At 48.9% G+C, this 18,515-nt stretch overlaps 1 protein-coding gene across 7 annotated transcripts in view; it reads left to right on the plus strand.

The window, feature by feature from the left end:
• Positions 1–18,515, plus strand: part of GREB1 (growth regulating estrogen receptor binding 1) — a 131,295-nt gene that overhangs the window by 95,461 nt on the left and 17,319 nt on the right. For all 7 annotated transcript variants that reach the window (XM_009183691.4, XM_021924583.2, XM_021924580.2 and 4 more), the window contains 6 exons: positions 4,192–4,531; positions 6,001–6,116; positions 8,297–8,496; positions 9,832–9,921; positions 11,349–11,977; positions 13,958–14,060. In XM_009183691.4, coding sequence (XP_009181955.2) covers positions 4,192–4,531; positions 6,001–6,116; positions 8,297–8,496; positions 9,832–9,921; positions 11,349–11,977; positions 13,958–14,060 — 1,478 coding nt within the window. The remainder of the gene's footprint in view (positions 1–4,191; positions 4,532–6,000; positions 6,117–8,296; positions 8,497–9,831; positions 9,922–11,348; positions 11,978–13,957; positions 14,061–18,515) is intronic.

Below are 18,515 nucleotides of genomic sequence, written 5' to 3' on the forward strand. Positions count from 1 at the left end.
GATTCTTCTGCCTTGGCCTCCCAAAGTGCTGGAATATTTTAGTTTCTATTGCTGTGTTTTCAAGTTTATGAGTCTTATTTTCTATGTTATCTAATCTGCCAATTTCATCCAGTATGTGTGTGTGTGTGTGTGTATTTATCTTACAAAAGCACAGTTTTATAACAAGATTCCTAAGAGAAAAAAGACAATTTCAGGTGTCACGTGCATTGATGTACATACACATTGATGATACATCGTTATTGTGTTTATTAATCAGGACTCTTTGTTGCAAGTAACAGAAACTCAACTTGAACTCTTTTAAGAAAAAGAGAGGGATGTACTGACTCATAATATAATAGGAAAGGTTGAACAAATAAACCATAGAACAGCAGAGATACCTAACAACTTAAGTATTCAAACACTGCCAAGACTGTCTTGTTTTATCTTTGGTATCTGTATGATGGTTGTATCGTATCTCACTGCACAAGCCTTCCTCTGTGCACTGAAAAACATTACCACTGCTTGATGCTGAGCCTCACAGTCTCCAGATTCCAGTGGGGGACTTATTCTTTGTTATAGTTTGAAAAATTCCAAGAGAAGACTGGCTCAGCCTGAGTTGGGTTTCCATACCTGAACAAGTCTGTTGTGGCTGGCAGGGCAAGGTCACGTACAAAGATCATAGCTCCCATGAGAATTCAGGGTCTAGTTTATTTTCTATCTACAACATTGAAGATTTCATCTCTAGAATTTAATTTGTGATTTTTATATCTCTAGTAAACAAGTTCAGTCTTTCCTCTAGATTTTTAACCATACAGAATATAGTTACAATAATTGTTTTTATTTTGCTGTCTGTAAATTCTGTCATCTGTGTCATTCCTGGGTCAGTTTCTATTAATCAATTTGTTCCCCCCCCCTTTATTATTGAAGGGGGCCAGCCCCTCCACACCTGTGAGTATTTCTTATCAGGTGGGATGAGAGACTGAGAAAAGAAATAAGACACAGAGACAAAGTATAGAGAAAGAACAGTGGGCCCAGGGAACCGGCACTCAGCATACGGAGGACCTGCACCAGCACCAGTCTCTGAGTTCCCTGAGTCTTTATTGATTACTATTTTCACTATCTTAGCAAGAGGAATGTGGTAGGAGAGCAGGTAGATAGTGGGGAGAAGGTCAGCAAGAAAACGTGAGCAAAGGAATCTGTGTCACAAATAAGTTCAAGGGGGAAGGTACTATACCTGGATGTGCACGCAGGCCAGATTTATGCTTCTCTCCACCCAAATATCTCCATGGAGTAAAGAGTAACCAAGCAGCATTGCTGCCAACACGCATCACCTCCCGCCACAGGGCGGTTTTTCTCCTATCTCAGAAATGAACAAATGTACAATCGGGTTTTATACCGAGACATTCAGTTCCCAGGGGCAGGCAGGAGACAGAGGCCTTCCTCTTATCTCAACTGCAAGAGGCCTTCCTCTTTTACTAATCCTCCTCAGCACAGACCCTTCACGGGTGTGGGCCTGGGGGATAGTCAGGTCTTTCCCATCCCACGAGGCCATATTTCAGACTATCACATGGGGAGAAACCCTGGATAATACCCGGCTTTCCAGGGCAGAGGTCCCTGCGGCTTTCCACAGTGCATTGTGCCCCTGGTTTATTGAGACTGGAGAATGGCAATGACTTTTACCAAGCATACTGCTTGTAAATATTTTGTTAGCAAGGCACATCCTGCACAGCCCTAGATCCCTTAAACCTTGATTCCATACAACACATGTTTTTGTGAGCTCAAGGTTGGGGCAGAGTTACAGATTAACAGCATCTCAGGGCAAAGCAATTGTTCAGAATACAGGTCAAAATGGAGTTTCTTACGTCTTCCTTTTCTACATAGACACAATAATAGTCTGATCTCTCTTTCTTTTCCCTACAATTATGGATCATATTTGCCTTCTTATTTACATGTCTGGTAACTTTTGAGAGAATGCGAGACATTGTCAATTTTACCTTGTTGGATGCTAGATATATTTGTATGTCTATAAATACTGAGTTTTTTGAGGCAGGGAGATACAACTAAGTTACTTGGATACAGTTTAATCTTCCAGGTCCTGGTTTTAAACTTTGTTAGGCAGGACCAGAGCAGTATTTAATGTAGGGCTAACTTTGCCAAAAGTTACTGAGACACAGTTCTTTAAGTACTCTGTAATGTTTCATGACTCCGAGGTGTTCCATATTGGCTGTGGAAACAGGAACTCTTCCCAGCTCTACATGAACTTGAGACATTGTTCCCTTTATTCTTTTGCAACCAAAGAATTCTTGTTTTGGCCTTGGGTCGTTTCCTTACATATGTGCACTGCTCATGTCAGCTGAAGACTTTAGGGAGACCCTCTGCAGATCTCTCCTCTTTGGTACTTTGCCCTGTGATCTCTAGCTGCCTTGGTTTTCCTGGAATTCAATACCTCTCCTCAACTCAGGGAGACCACCGAGCTTCGCTGGCTTCCCTTTTCCTGAATACATCCCAGAAACTGTAGGCAGAAGCTGGGGGGCTCACCTGATTTGTCTCACATCGTTAGGATCACTGTCTTTCACTGCCTGATGTTTCATGTATTGAAATGCAGTTGTTTCACTTATGTGTTCAGTTTTTCAGCTGTTTCAGATGGGAGGAGAAATCTGATCCCGTTGTTCCATCTTGTCAGAAGCGGAAGCCTCTGTCCTTTGAGCAGAGCCCATTTTTCCTACTGCGCTTTCTTTCTTTCTTCCTGGGCAGCATTATTATTTAGTTATTTTTATTTATTTATGTATATTTATTTATTTATTTATTTTGAGATGGAGTCTCGCTCTGTGGCCCAGGCCGGAGTGCAGTGGTGATCATGAGCTTGGCTCGCTGCAACCTCCACCTCCCGAGTTCAAGCAATTCTCCTGCCTCAGCCTCCCAAGTAGCTGAGATTACAGGCGTGTGCCACCATGCCCGACTAATTTTTGTATTTTTAGTAGAGGCAGGGTTTTATCATGTTGGCCAGGGTGGCCTCAAACTCCTGACCTCAGGCAGTCCGTTTCCTGGGCATTATTTGACCGGTGCACCAGGGGTAGGTAGAGCAGTCTGTGGGCTGCTGAGTCCCCTTCATGCCAGAGTCTGTGGACCAGTTATGCCTTCCTGAGACGGCGCTTGTAATGGGAAGCTTGCCAGGCCGGCTTCCAGCTTATGTGACCTGCATAGTGGATGAAGTGCTGAAGGAAGCATGAAGAAAAGGAGGAGGATGGTCAGGAAGCAGGAGCAGGGATGTCATCGCAATGTCAGAAATGCTATCAGGTGCTGTAGGAAGGCGAGCTGGCCGCCCTGATACAACTCACAGGGTGGCATGGCCACGGTGTGGTACTCATTTCTGTAGGTTGAGAAACTACCTTACCTTTGCTACAAAAAGCCAGAGTTAGGGGGATCCATTCCAGCTCAATCAACCCAGAAGAGCATTGTGCATAAACTGGATACCACTTTATTTATTCCTATTGAGAAACACCATCATCTACAGGGGCCTGGGCTTTTCCATTGGTGCCCTGGGGTCTGTTTGACTAATGGGTCAGAGCCACTCTAGGAGAGCAGGTGGTTGTGGGAGCAGCCACCACCTTTGTGTGGGGACACATATAGTAACCACAGTTTCTAAAGCAAAAACTGGGATTCTTGATTTGGCTGGATAAGTTCTGATTTGTAATTCATCTGTCACATTAAAATATGTTTAGTTATATTTCTAATAATTCACTGTGATCGAAGTGAACACAGAGATGTGCCTTTAGAACTAGGGCCTCCGGTAGCTGCATTTCCATATTGATTGGTGGTGGTCCTGTTTCTAGTAGGAACCTGGGGCAACTTAGCCACCTCCTCAGAGAACTGCACATTATGCTGATAGAGACAAAATAGGCATTTATACCATTTATTCATCAGCTCATTCATCGGACAGATATTTATTGAGCAGCTACTAAGTGCCAAAAACATAAAACAATAACAACAAACCTATGTTTTTGTTTCCCAGCTGGAAAAAAAAGGACTGTATAATTTGGTTTCTAAAGAAGGCTTCTCATTCAGGTTCCCACAACCACCTTCTAAAGACAGCACAACTGTGTGTAATGCAGGAATTGCCTGTGCCAGAGTGACGGATGTCTTGGGTGACTTGGCAGCAGCAGGCCGGCGGGCGCAGCCGTCACAGGCATGGTCTCTCTGTGTTCCTTGCAGGTTCCCCCGCCTGCACAGCGCGGTGATCAGGACCTTTGTTCTCGTGCAGCACTACGCGGCCGCCCTGATGGCCGTGAGCGGCCTCCCGCAGATGAAGAACTACACGTCAGTGGAGACGCTGGAGATCACGCAGAACCTCCTCAACTCCCCGAAGCAGTGCCCCTGTGGCCACGGGCTCATGGTCCTGCTGCGGGTGCCCTGTTCGCCCCTGGCAGCCGTGGCCTATGAGCGGCTGGCCCACGTGCGGGCCCGGCTGGCGCTGGAGGAGCACTTCGAGATCATCCTGGGCAGTCCCAGCTCGGGCGTCACCGTGGGGAAGCACTTCGTAAAGCAGCTCAGGGTAGGTGCTGTGCCCGGGGAGGGGCAGAGGGCCTGGGGGTACCTGGGAGAGCTGAGGGGCCCACCAGAGGCAGGAAGTGGCACAAACCCCACAGCGTGGCCAGCGTGGCTTGCCTAGACCCAGCCACCCCCTAGCCTCCTCTCTGTGATTCCCCACCCCTGCCTTCCGCCCAGCAGCACCCCCACACCCCTGCAGCATTGCCTTATGACTTTAGGCCTCTGGGCAGCAGCCTGCTTTCTTTTTTCCGGGCGATCCATTTCCTCTCTTCTTTGTTTAGCTGATGCTTCTTTATTTTCCCCTTTGAGACAGGGTCTTACTCTGTGACCCAGGCTGGAGTGTGGTGGCGCGATCACAGCTCGCTGCAGCCTTGAGCTCCTGGGCTCCAGGGATCCTCCCGCCTCAGGCTCCTGAGTAGCTGGAACCACTGGCGTGTGCCACCACACTTGGCTAATTTTTAAAATTTTTAGGAGAAACAAGGTCTCATTATGTTGCCCCGGCTGATCTCAAACTCCTGAGTTCAAGCGATCTCCTGCCTCAGCCTCCCAAAGTGCTGGGTTCCAGGTGTGAGCTGCCCTGCTTATTTTCTGCAGCACTTAGCTTGGCGTCTTTCCTCTTTCAGGAAGCCACTCTCTCCCTCCACCATGCCCAGGGCAGTGCTATGTTCCCTGCCTGTCATCCAGCCCCCCTCCCGGATGGTGGGGGGTGAGGGCCATCCCCACAGAACTCAGCCCCCCAAAGCCTAGCACAGCGCCTGACCCATAGTAGGTTCTCACTCAACCCGCAGGTGACAGAAAGTGCAAAAGGGTTAGGGAAAGAACAAATGAGTGGCAAACAGGAATGAAAGGGAGGACACTGTCAGGGGAGAACACAGGCAAGATATGAACAGCTGGCTGGGCGCGGTGGCTCACGCCTGTAATCCCAACAGTTTAGGAGGCTGAGGTGGGCGGATCACTTGAGGTCAGGAGTTTGAGATAAGCCTGGCCAACGTGGAGAAACCCTATCTCTACTAAAAATACAACAATTAACCAGATGGGGTGGCATGCACCTGTAGTCCCAGCTACTCGGGAGGCTGAGGCAGGAGAATCACTTAATCCCTGGAGGTGGAGGTTGCAGTGAGCTGAGATTGCACCACTGCACTCCAACCTGGGTGACTGGGTGAGACTCTGCCTCAAAAAAAAAAAAAAAAAGACGTAAGGAGCAGCTGACAACACAGACGTTCTTTCACACAGCTGGTCAGCTGACAGAGATGTCTTGAACACCCTCTGGCTGGCTAGTCTACATGTTCTAGATGACTGAAAATTCCCATCTTTCATGGTGTGCTTATTTGCAGTCTAAAGAAATTTCCTTTTGGTTAGAAGATGTAGTTCAAGGAGTTTAAATTGGTGTGGGAGGCCATCAGGGTTCCTCTGAGCTGGGCTGGTTGGGAAGGGAGGTGTCTGTAGCTTTATTTCTTTTTTCGTTATCTGCAGATGTGGCAGAAAATCGAGGATGTGGAGTGGAGACCCCAGACTTACTTGGAGCTGGAGGGTCTGCCTTGCATCCTGATCTTCAGTGGGATGGACCCGCACGGGGAGTCCTTGCCGAGGTGAGTGGAGGGGTGATGCCCCTGGGGGTCTCTGAGGAGCTGGCTGCCTGGGCCCCCTCAGGGAGCATGTCAGGGGGCTGCCATGCCCTGACGGCAGGCAGCACCACTTGCATTCACAGGCACCGTGGGTGGGACCTTCATCATGGCTTTCCCAGTAGGGGCCTGAGTGCGTCTGAGGCTGGTGCCCCTTTTCCTGATTGTCAGAAAGGCACTGTTTGGGCTCGTGGTGATGGCTGTTGCTGGGCTCTGCGAGTGGAGGCCCTACAGCTGGAGTCAGGATTTAAAGCCTCCTGAGTTCAGTTTCTCCCCATGGGGCGCTCTGTGTGTGTTGGGGATGGCAGTTCTGCTTGGGACAGTAAGGCATCCTCTCCAGGACTTGTGGCCACAGTTCCTGTTGGTACCTAGGCTGCTGCAATGCCTGGGCCCTCCTGGCTTAGGAGGTGTTCTGGGAGTGGGGGCAACTGACACTGCTTGGGAAGAGCTGATTCTTCCGGCACAGAGTGGACTGTCTTAGAAGGTGTGTCCCTCCGAAGCCATCACAGCCTGGAAAGTCTCAGCCACACATCCACTCGATGTCCCCTGGGGGAAGGTCTCTAGGCCACCACACAGACATGCAGACACTTGAGACTCAGGTCACTGGGCCTCCTGTACGGCGGTTTCTTGGCTTGGTAGTGACAGATTGGGTTTTAGAGACTTCATACCCATGGAGAAGAGCAGACGGCCAGCCACAGATAGTAAAAGCCGACATCAGTGGAGTTCCTGTATGTTCTGGGCACTGTCCTAGATTCTTCTTTTATGTTTTATTTCATTTTACTCTCACCTTAACCCTGGGGGAGAGGTGCTATTTCAGTAGTCCCATTTTACAGATGAAGAAACTGAGGCCTACTGAGATTAAGCCAGTCTGGCTGGCAGTGGGCCTGGCTTCTTCCCCCAGGACCACCCCACACCTCAGCAAACAGCCCTCTGCGTGCTGCGTACTCATGGGCCAGGGGAAGGGGGGCTCCAGAACATTTGACCTTGGTGGTTGTTATTTCACATGGATTAATTCTTTTCTTCTTCAACTCCTTAAGGACTGAGACAATGTCTTAATCTGTTTTAAATTTTGGCAAGCATTTGCTGAGTACCAGGCACCTTCTGTAACCTTCTTTATACCAGGCACCTTCTGGTACCTTCTTTGTACCAGGCGTCATGATAGACTTTTCATATAAAACTTACTCCTTGCTGCAGTAGTATCACCATCCTGTTTTATGGTTGAGTCAATGAACGATCATTTGCCTGAGGTCACGTGAGCGGTAAGTTTCAGAGCCCCATTGGAACCCTCACGCACCGCTCTCTAAACCCTTTGCCGTGGTTGTGTTTCTGCTGCGCGAGTCTGAGCATGGGGTTGGCCTTTCCTCTCCTGCTCACAGGTAGCATTGCCTGTTGGTGTCCGACTTGATTGCCATCGTATTTCTAGCATCTAGTACCCTGGCATGTGTTCACTTGGATTGAATAATTAAATGCCCACTGATTACATTTAATCTTTATCACAGTGGACTTAGATATTTTTTATTTTTATCTTTATTTTTTTGAGATGGAGTCTCACTCTGTTGCCCAGGCTGGAGTACAGTGGCGCAATCTCAACTCTGCTGCAGCCTCCGCCTCCTGGGTTCAAGTGATTCTCCTGCCTCAGCCTCCCGAGTAGCTGGGATTACAGGCACCCGCCTCCACAACCGGCTAATTTTTCTATTTTTAGTAGAGATGGGGTTTTGCCATGTTGGTTAGGTGGTCTCGAACTTCTGACCTCCAGTGATCAGCCCGCCTTGGCCTCCCAAAGTGCTGGGATTACAGGCGTGAGCCACCGCGCCCAGCCAGATGGTTATTAATATTTATTCCCATCCTTCAGATGAAAAAATCAGAGCCTTATAGCAGAGCTCAGGTTCAAGCCCCTTTTTTATCTGACCCAAAAGTTAATGCAGCACAGGGCTAAGTGCACAGTGGGTGTCCCCAAAGATTTACTATTATACTGAATTTGTTGCTGCAAGCTGCCAGTAACACTGTTGGCTTTTCCACTTGTACGAGTCCCTGGGTCCTCACCAGGAAGGTGGGGCATGGTCCTGATCAGTGCTGCCTATAGCAGTGGGAACAGCACCCCACTTGTGGAAGGCGCTAAACAGACACTCTCTTCTGTGTCTTGCTAGGTCTTTGAGGTACTGCGACCTGCGATTGATAAACTCATCCTGCTTGGTGAGAACAGCCTTGGAGCAGGAGCTGGGCCTGGCTGCCTACTTTGTGAGCAACGAGGTTCCCTTGGAGAAGGGGGCTAGGAACGAGGCCTTGGAAAGTGATGCAGAGAAGCTGAGCAGCACAGACAACGAGGATGAGGAGCTGGGGACAGAAGGTGAGGGGTGGCTGCCCTCAGCCTAGGTGTCCATGTCCGTACGTCTTTCTTGGCTTCTGAGCTTTGAGGCTGCCTGTGCTTATGGAGACAGCCGTCTCCAGTTCAGCAGGTCCTGGGGCCTCTCTGCTGGACAGCAGCTCTGGATGAGAGGTTTCCAGTGTTGGATGAAATGGCAGAGCTCTCCTTGAATTCAGATTTTGCTTGTTTTCTCCCCATCTCTGTTGGTGGTGTGAGAAAATGGAAATCCCTATAGAGGTTCTTCCTAGTTCCAGAATTCTTAAAGAGTAGGAAGAAAAATTAAGATTTTTTTAGAGTTCAAGTTCAAAATTTCTTAAGAGTTCCTCGTTCCACTCACTGGTGGGATTCTGACCTGGTGTGATTTGCTTGCTTATTTCCTCTGTGCGTCAACCCAACAGCATGCTGTCCATTCTTAAGATTTATGAAAACAGGCTTATTCGCAGACTCTTCAAATCTGATGCCATCTTTTTCATAGGACACATAAATGATAACATCACAAAGCATTGACTGTAGTCAACAATGTGATGAGAAATATGTAGACAATCATACAAAAACTAGAAAGCATTTATGGAGTGTGTAGAGGGGAAGGAGGTGGGTGTGGGCACTAGACTGGGTCTGTGGTCTCCCTCCTCTGTCTTGACTATGGGACCTCTGCTAGCCTCAGCTTGCTTGTCTGTAAAATGCAGATGCAAGGACCTGCCCGCCTGTAGCCATCTTTTCGAAGCACAACAGGGACTCTGATTTAATTCTTTCACTTGTGGGTATCTGCTGCACATCTCCATGCTCCCTAGCGTCTCAGGATCCCCTTCTTTAGTTTCACCATCTGCTCCTCTCTACCCACAGCCCCCACTGCACTGCGCACTGGCCTGCATTAAACTTGCAGTGGCCGGGCTATGCTCTGCCCTCCTGGCCTCTGCGCTGCACGGCTGCCCTTCCTGCTGCTTGGAGTTTTCCTTTCTCTGCTTTACCTGGAAAGCCCTGTGGCCCTCCAGGACGAAGGCCAGCTGCCCCCTCTTCCAGGAGATGCCCTGCTTTTCCTGCAGGCTCCCCGACCCCTCCTTTTTGCATCTCCTCCACCAGCTTGCAGCTATGCCTCATGGGCAGGGGCCTTCGCTGCACCCAGAGTGCCTCCCTGCACGCAGCCCACTCCTGTCTCCTCAGTGCCCTGTCCGTGGTGGGGGCCTGGAAGATAGTAGTGAATGAGTGAATGGCTGGGGAGAGGTGATCATGGGAACACACTTTACACACTGCGAAGTGCTGGGCAAATGTCAGGGATGGTTATTTCGGTGCATTCTCAGCCTGTGTGTTTTGAAACAGGCTCCACCTTGGAGAAGAGAAGCCCCATGAAAAGGGAGAGGTCCCACTCCCACGACTCAGCATCCTCGTCCCTCTCCTCCAAGGCGTCCGGTGAGTCTTCCCATGCGGGAAGGACCAGATCAGCGAACTGGTTTTTGAGGTTTCAGAGAATGAAAAGAAACATATATAGGGCTATTTGCTGATCCTTTATTTTCCATCAGAACTGGAAAGATAAGGAAATCTTTGAAGCACTGGACTCTAGAGAGTAAATGTTCTGGTGAACTTGGGATCGGAGAACTTGAAGACTGAGCAAGACTGTAGGGTTCCACTGCCCCTGTCCTCAGGTGAAGACCATGGACGCTGCCCCTCACTGTGGCTGGGGCCTCAGGCTGAGTCTGGCCATGTTAGGGGCGGGTCCCTGGGTATTATCCCTGCTGCTGTTAGCTTGGGAAAACCCCGTGCCCTGTGGAGAGAGCAGCTGAGCACAAGGAGAGAAATAGACACGGAGACTTCACTGGGGGAAGAGCAACAAAAGGCAATACAAGCTCATGAGCCCTCCATGTAGCCAGAGCCACAGGAAGTGGGCAGTGCCAATCATAGGCTTTACACGGTCTCTGCCCTAAGGGGTCCGTCTGTCTCCGAGAGCGGTCAGGACCACGAACATGAAAGAGTGTCCCGTCTTCCCGCCACAAGCATTATGAGGGCCTCCTTGCTATCTGGATCAGCCCTGAGGATAAATGAGATGTAGACCTGACCTCAAGGAACGAACTCATCGTTCTCATAAAAGACGTGTTATTTTGCAGTCGTTTTTCGCATACGTTTTCACTTCACATATGAGGAAGTCTGTACTTTTGTCCCAAGGCAGAGGGCAGATTTCAGGGTAGGTGAGGTTACCACAGGTTTGAGAGAGCAGCTGACCCCCAACCAGGCCTAGCAGAAGGTGTTATAAATGGAGGAAGCCTTAAGGGCTGAGAGGCTCAGGGGCGAAACGCACAGGGCCTGGGTGCAGGGACAGGTGCGGTGGCCGCAGGCCCCCATTGCGGGAGGCAGGGAGGCACCTAGCTGTGGCTGGGGGAACAGCTGAGAGTCACTGCTGTTTGATCTGGGATGGGGAAAGGTCAGAGGTCAGAGCCCACCAGGAGACAGACTGGGGGCATCTTCTTTTTCCCTCATCTCCTGTGCTGTGCTCCCAGACATCCCCGATGGAGTCAGCACTGAGCCTCTTCACCCTCAGCCCAGAGCTCAGAGACCGAAAGAAGCCCTGCCTCATAGGCCGGAGCCCAGTCAGAAAAGCCAGCGCCGCAACCACTGGGTCTGTTTGCCTGAAACACAAGTACAGGAGGCCTGGGGCAGAAACAGGAGCCACCGGCAAGCTCTGGGACAGCTCACTCCTGGGACGAGTCGCCCCTGAGATGGGCCACTCCTGGGACGAGTCGCCCCTGAGATGGGCCATTCCTGGGACAGGTCACTCCTGGGATTGGTCACTCCTGGGACAGGTACCTTCTAGGACATCCCTGACCAGGTTCATCTCTCCGCAGGTTCAGCGCTCGGTGGTGAGTCCTCGGCTCAGCCCACAGGGCTCCCCCAGGGAGAGCATGCCAGGTCGCCCCAGCCCTGTGGCCCCACAGAGGAGGGCAGAGCCCCTGGTGAGAAACAGAGGCCCCGGGCAAGTCAGGGGCCACCGTCGGCCATCAGCAGGCACAGTCCTGGGCTGACACCCCAGCCTGACTGCAGTCTCAAGACCAGCCAGAGGAGCGTCCAGGTGTCAGTCACCTCGTCGTGCTCCCAGCTGTCCTCCTCCTCGGGCTCGTCCTCATCCGTGGCGCCTGCTGCCGGCACGTGGGTCCTGCAGGCCTCCCAGTGCTCCCTGACCAAGGCCTGTCGCCAGCCGCCCGTCGTCTTCTTGCCCAAGCTCGTGTACGACATGGTTGTGTCCACTGACAGCAGCGGCCTGCCCAAGGCTGCCTCCCTGCTGCCCTCCCCCTCAGTCATGTGGACCAGCTCTTTCCGCCCCCTGCTCAGCAAGACCATGACGTCCACCGAGCAGTCCCTCTACTACCGGCAGTGGACGGTGCCCCGGCCCAGCCACATGGACTACGGCAACCGGGCCGAGGGCCGCGTGGACGGCTTCCACCCCCGCAGGCTGCTGCTCAGCGGCCCCCCTCAGGTGGGTGTTGCTCGCTGCCCCAGCATAGCCCCGGACTGGGGGGTCCTCGCACTCCCATCTGGAGAGCAGGCATGGGGGTGACCGCACCCACGTCTTCACTTTTCACGCTTCCCATGATGGAATCTTCTCCAATGGCCTGGAGTGGACCAGAGGGAGGAGAGCGGGACTCATCTGCCACTCAGGGCTGGTGGCTTCCATTCCTTCCTGTGTGATGTTGGGGGTGGACAGGAGACCTCTCTGGGTGTATCAGACTACGGTTCCTCACCCCACGTCATCTCACTCGGCCACTGCCCATGTTCTCTAACAAATAGAAACAAAACTCTGGGTTCTCCACTAGAAGGTTTCGGTGAACCATGAACGGAGAACTGGGGATTCTCTTTCCCAGTTGCAGCCTGGTGTTTCCTTAATAGCAAAAGTCCATTTCACCTCTCAATGGCAGAATCTCCTGGGCGTGAGCATGTGGGGAGGAGGAGGGCCGGGGACTGAGGTCTGCTCTTCAGAACGGAGCTGGGCTTTGGGGTTGGAATGCGGTTCAGTATTCTTTTGTGTCTTAAACTTGTACAATGAACAATATTACTTTTTCTGATTTAAAAAGGACAAAAGAAAATGTTTCTTACCGAGGAGTCTCCCTTCTTCCACACCCTCACACTATTGGATATTATCAATTTAAAATTGTTGTCTCTTTGATAGGTGAAAAATAATACATTACAGTTTTACTAGTAAGATTGACATATTCTTGTATTTTTACTGGTCATTGCTACTTCTTTTTCAGTGATTTTCTGGTTTTTCTTATTTGTTTTTCCTTTAGGCCATTTGACTATTTCTTGTTGATTTGTAGAAGTGCTTTAGATATTACAGATTTTTGTCCTTTGTCTATCATCTGTATTGCAGATTTTTTCTCTGAAGCTTCCCTGTGCTTGGGTGTCATGTTTTCCTCTGTAAACTTAGTTATTTCCATTCATTGGCATTTGCTGAGTTGTAGCATGAACCAGGTGTTGGGCTCGGTGCTTGGAAAGCACGTCCCTGGAGTGGCTCTTTTATTTATTATTGTTATTATTTATTATTATTGTTATTTTTCAGACAGAGTCTCGCTCTGTCGCCAGGCTTGAGTGCAGTGGCACAATCTCGGCTCACTGCAGCCTCTGCCTCCTGGGTTCAAGCGATTCTCCTGCCTCAGCCTTCTGAGTAGCTGGGACTACAGGCGGATGCCATCACGCCCGGCTAATTTTTGTATTTTTAGTAGAGACGAATTTTCACCATGTTGGCCAGGATGGTCTCGATCTCTTGACCTCGTGATCCACCCGCCTCGGCCTCCCAAAGTGCTGGGATTACAGGCGTGAGCCACCCCGCCTGTAGTGGCTCTTTATACAGGGGTGCAAGGAGGGTACTGGGCCAGACCATGAGTACTTCTCAACAGTAATAACCAAAATGAACTAAGATTAATAGGAGGTATGCTACCCTGAAGCTTGGCTGGGGAAGCAGGGAACTCTGTGTTACAGGAAGCAGGAGAAGGAAGAAGAAAGTCGTTCTTTTCCTGGGTTTAGAAGGAGAAATACAAGAAGCACTTTTTAAAAATGTCTTATGCAATGAATTTTGCTGTCTTGTACAGACATATGGATTAAGACAAGCAATTTGCAAGATTCATAAGACATTATGTTTCATAGTATCCTATTTTTTGGAAGCAGCTTTCTTCAGCTTATGATAAAATTCTATTTCTAACAGCTGAAAAATGCGGCTGGTTAAAATCTAGAGATGCATTTGCGACGATATTTAAGCAGGAAGGCCTCATGCTCGTGGGAGTCCATTTGTCCACCTGCCATGCTTGTTCCCTTCAAATATCTTTGCATCCACGGGGCTCTCATTTTAAAGACAGGATCTTCAAGTGAGGCAGATGGCAGGAGCCATGCCAGGTGTTCAGCCGGTGCCTGGCACATGGATAGGGCTTCCTCACTGGGGGTTTTAACTCCCATACCTTTACAGATCGGGAAGACAGGCGCCTACCTGCAGTTCCTCAGTGTCCTGTCCAGGATGCTTGTTCGGCTCACGGAAGTGGATGTCTATGACGAGGAGGAGATCAATATCAGTGAGTTATCTGTTTGGGGATACGTGGGCTTGGAACCACCTGCATCACTTTCTCAAGTGACTTTAATTTTATATTTCACTTTCTAGATGGAATTCTCAGATTCATGATCAGACTCATCCCAAGGACCTTATAGGGGGTGCTATTTATCTTGTAGTCATTTTTCTCAGTATCAGGCCTTTGCTGTAGGGATACGATTACGATTAGTAGATGACTGTTTACTGAGTACCTTCTGCATGTGGAGTGCTGAACTTGATACTTTGCATAAGTTACCATGTTAATTTCCTAGGCCCAGTGTGAGGTAGATGTTCCATTCTCCTCATAAATCACATGCCTGGGAGCCCAGCTGAGTAGTGGCAGGGCTGGATGGAATTAGATTTGACTGCTGCCTCTGCAAAGCAGACTTACCTCTCAGGGGAGGTTTCCTGCTCAGGCAGCTGGGCAGGGAGGTCAGTGTCTTGGGGCACAATAGAAATACATGAAATGTGGGGAAAATCCTGTTCTCGTTTCCAGAACAGAGTTTACCCTGATTAAGATCAGCTTCTTGGCCTGGTGCGGTGGCTCACGCCTGTAATCCCAGCACTTTGGGAGGCCGAGGCGGGCAGATCATGAGGTCAGGAGATCGAGACCATCCTGGCTAACACGGTGAAACCCTGTCTCTACTAAAAATACAAAAAAATTAGTCGGGTGTGGTGGCGGGCGGCTGTAGTCCCAGCTACTCGGGAGGCTGAGGCAGGAGAATGGCATGAACCCGGGAGGCGGAGCTTGCACTGAGCTGAGATCGTGCCACTGCACTCCAGCCTGGGCGACAGAGCGAGACTCCATCTCAAAAAAAAAAAAGATCAGCTTCTTTTTGAGCTCGTATAAAATAACCTCCCCTGTTTCCTCATCATCACTCCTCCCAGGGGCTCATAAACTTGGTCTGGTCAATGAGTCTGCTGTGCTGGGAGAGCGAGCTTGTCAGACAGTCCTGTCTGTGTTGTGGAGAGCTTGCCAGCCAGCTGCACCGGTGCTGAAGGGCACTTGGTGCGGTGCTGTCAACTGTGCTTCAGTTTTGATTTGGAGAAAATCTGGAGCCAAGGAAACCCGTCCAGCCCTCGGCCTTCCCTCCCAGGAAAGGAGAGGCTCTTCAGCCTGGCTCTGAGTTTTCTAAGGTTTCCCCACGGTTTGGAACCACATTTCAGATGAAGTCTGCAGCCCTGCTGAATTTGTCTCCTTTCTTTCTTGGACATACCAGTGATAAAGACATAATCTGAACCCAGTTTGTTCAATGATAAAGCCCATTCTTTAAATCTTATCTCTTTTGTTGAATAGGGATAATTTCTGTTTTATAGGGTTTTATAGGGATTAAATGTGACACACACAGAACACCAAGACCTTTTTTTTTTTTTTTTAAAGGCAGAGTCTAGCTCTGTTGCCCAGGCTGAAGTGCAGTGGTACCATCTTGGCTCACTGCAACCTCCACCTCCCAGGTTCAAGTGATTCTCTTGTCTCAGCCTCTGGAGTAGCTGGAATTATAGGCATGTGCCACCATGCCCGGCTAATTTTTGTATTTTCAGTATAGACAGGGTTTCACCATGTTGACCGGGCTCGTCTCGAACTCCTGACCTCAACTGATCCACCCACCTCAGCCTCCCAAAGTTCTGGGATTACAGGTGTGAGCCACCATGCTTGACCAAAACCTATTAAATATTCATAGGCATTTCTCCCCTGCCTTCCTATGGACATGCACTCTGCGCATGTGTGCACTATAGTAGGACATGTATTTAATATAATCAACATGTTTTATAATTTGAGTTGGCCCAACTAGATTTTTCTACCTTTTAGCTGACAGACATTTAGTAAGCACCATAGACTACAATGATCACCATGTGAGATGAGACATGGCAAATGGAAAACTGGTTTGGACTACGAGTGTTGTTGGCACCAGAAGGGAGAAGGCCCTGGGCTGGAGCACTCCAAGAGCCTTTCTACAGGTGGAGTGACAGGAGCTGAGCCATATTGGCTGGGGAGCATTTAGATAGAGGCAAGAAAGGAAGCTATGCAGGTTTTGCTGGCTTTGGCCACCAGTGTGGTCACCTGGGGAGACGGTGCTGCAGTGAAGCACAGGGCTGAGGTCCTCTGGGTCAGGACTCTGGCCGGAGTGGAAGTCAGACTTAGGACAGGAGAGCAAAGGCATTCTCACAGCAAACAGCACAAGACTGTTCCTCTGGATGGAGATAGCTCTGAATCCACGTTCTTGCGTCATTAGAACAATCCTGAAAATGGAATATGTGTCAGGAGCCTTGCAGATACAATGGGGTGTCCCAGCAGCCCACGGACTCAATAACAATTGCACTCCAAGCATCATCCTTTGTGCACATTTAAAAGGTAGTCGTGCACCACATAATGATGTTTTGGTCAACAGACTGCATCTGTGACACTGGTCCCATGAGATTCTAGGGTAACTGAAAAATTCCTATCACCTAGTGATACCGTAGTCATCGGAATGCTGTGGCAAGAGGCATTACTCAAGTGTTTGTAGCGATTCTGGTGTAAATAAACCTGCACTGCCAGTACTGTCAAAAGTCTAGCACATACAATTATGTACAGTACATAGCACTTGATAATTACAAGCAGCTGTTACTGGTTTATGTATTTACCATACTTTTATGGTACTCTACTCCTACTTATTAAAAAGCAGTTAACTGTAGAACAGTTGGGCAGGTCCTTCAGGAGAGACTTCAGAAGAAGGCATTGTTCTCATAGGAGATGACAGCTCCATGAATGTTACTGCCCCTAAAGACCTAGTGGGGCAAGGCTGGGAGTTTGAGACCAACCTGGCGAACATGGTGAAACCCCGTCTCTACTAAAGGTACAAAAATTAGCCGGATGTGTTAGCATGCATCTGTAATTTCAGCTACTCCAAAGCCTGAGGCAGGAGAGTCGCTTGAACCCGGGAGGTGGAGGCTGCAGTGAGCCGAGATGGTGCCACTGTACTCCAGCCTGGGTGACATAGCGAGACTCTGTCTCAAGAAAAATGACAACAACAATAAAAACAAAAGTAGAAAAATTAAAATATTAAGCTCATAGAATGAGGATATCAAGAAAGAAGACATTTTTGATCAGTTGTACAATGTATTTGTTTTAAGCTAAGTGTTATTACAAAAGAGTCAAAGAGTTAAAAATGTTATAAACTTAAAAAGTTATCAAAACCACAATAAAATACCATCTCACACCAGTTAGAATGGCGATCATTAAAAAATCAGGAAACAACAGGTGCTGGAGAAGATGTGGAAAAATAGGAACACTTTTACACTGTTGGTGGGACTGTAAACTAGTTCAATCATTGTGGAAAATAGTGTGGCGATTCCTCAAGGATCTAGAACTAGAAATACCTTTTGACCCAGCCATCTTATTGCTGGGTATATACCCAAAGGATTATAAAGCATGCTGCTATAAAGACACATGCACACGTATGTTTATTGCGGCACTATTCACAATAGCAAAGACTTGGAATCAACCCAAATGTCCATCAGTGACAGACTGGATTAAGAAAATGTGGCACATATACACCATGGAATACTATGCAGCCATAAAAAAGGATGAGTTCGTGTCCTTTGTGGGGACATGAATGCAGCTGGAAACCATCATTCTCAGCAAACTATCGCAAGAACAGAAAACCAAACACCGCATGTTCTCACTCATAGGTGGGAATTGAACAATGAGAACACTTGGACACAGGAAGGGGAACATCACACATCGGGGCCTATTGTGGGGAGGGGGTGTGGGGGAAGGATAACATTAGGAGATGTACCTAATGTAAATGACGAGTTAATGGGTGCAGCACACCAACATGGCACATGTATACATATGTAAGAAACCTGCACGTGTGCACATGTACCCTAGAACTTAAAGTATAACTAAAAAAAAATTATAGTAAGCTACGGTTAACTTATTATTGAAGAAAGAAAAATATCATTTATAAATCGAGTGTATCCTAAGAGGAGAGTGTAAAGTCTCCAGTAATGCACGGCCATGTCCCAGGCCTTCACATTTGCTCACCGCTTACTCACTGACTCACCCGAAACAACTGCCAGTCCTGCAAGCCCCGGGCATAATGGGTGCCCGGTATAGTGCACCCTTTTACATTTTTTATACCATATTTCCCCTATGCCTTTTCTATGTTTAGATACACAAATTCTCTTTTTTCTTTTTTTTTTTTTTTGAGGTGGATGTTTGCTCTTGTCACCCAGGCTGGAGTGCAATGGCGAGATCTGGGCTCACTGCAACCTCTGCCTCCTGAGTTCGAGTGATTCTCCTGCCTCAGCCTCCTGAGTAGCTGGAATTACAGACACCCACCACCATGTCTGGCTGATTTTTGTATTTTTAGTAAATACGGGGTTTCACCATGTTGGCCAGACTGGTCTCAAACTCCTGAGCCTAGGTGATCCACCTGCCTCGACCTCCCAAAGTACT

Source organism: Papio anubis, chromosome 14 (genome assembly GCF_008728515.1).
Source record: "Papio anubis isolate 15944 chromosome 14, Panubis1.0, whole genome shotgun sequence".
NCBI lineage: Eukaryota > Metazoa > Chordata > Mammalia > Primates > Cercopithecidae > Papio > Papio anubis.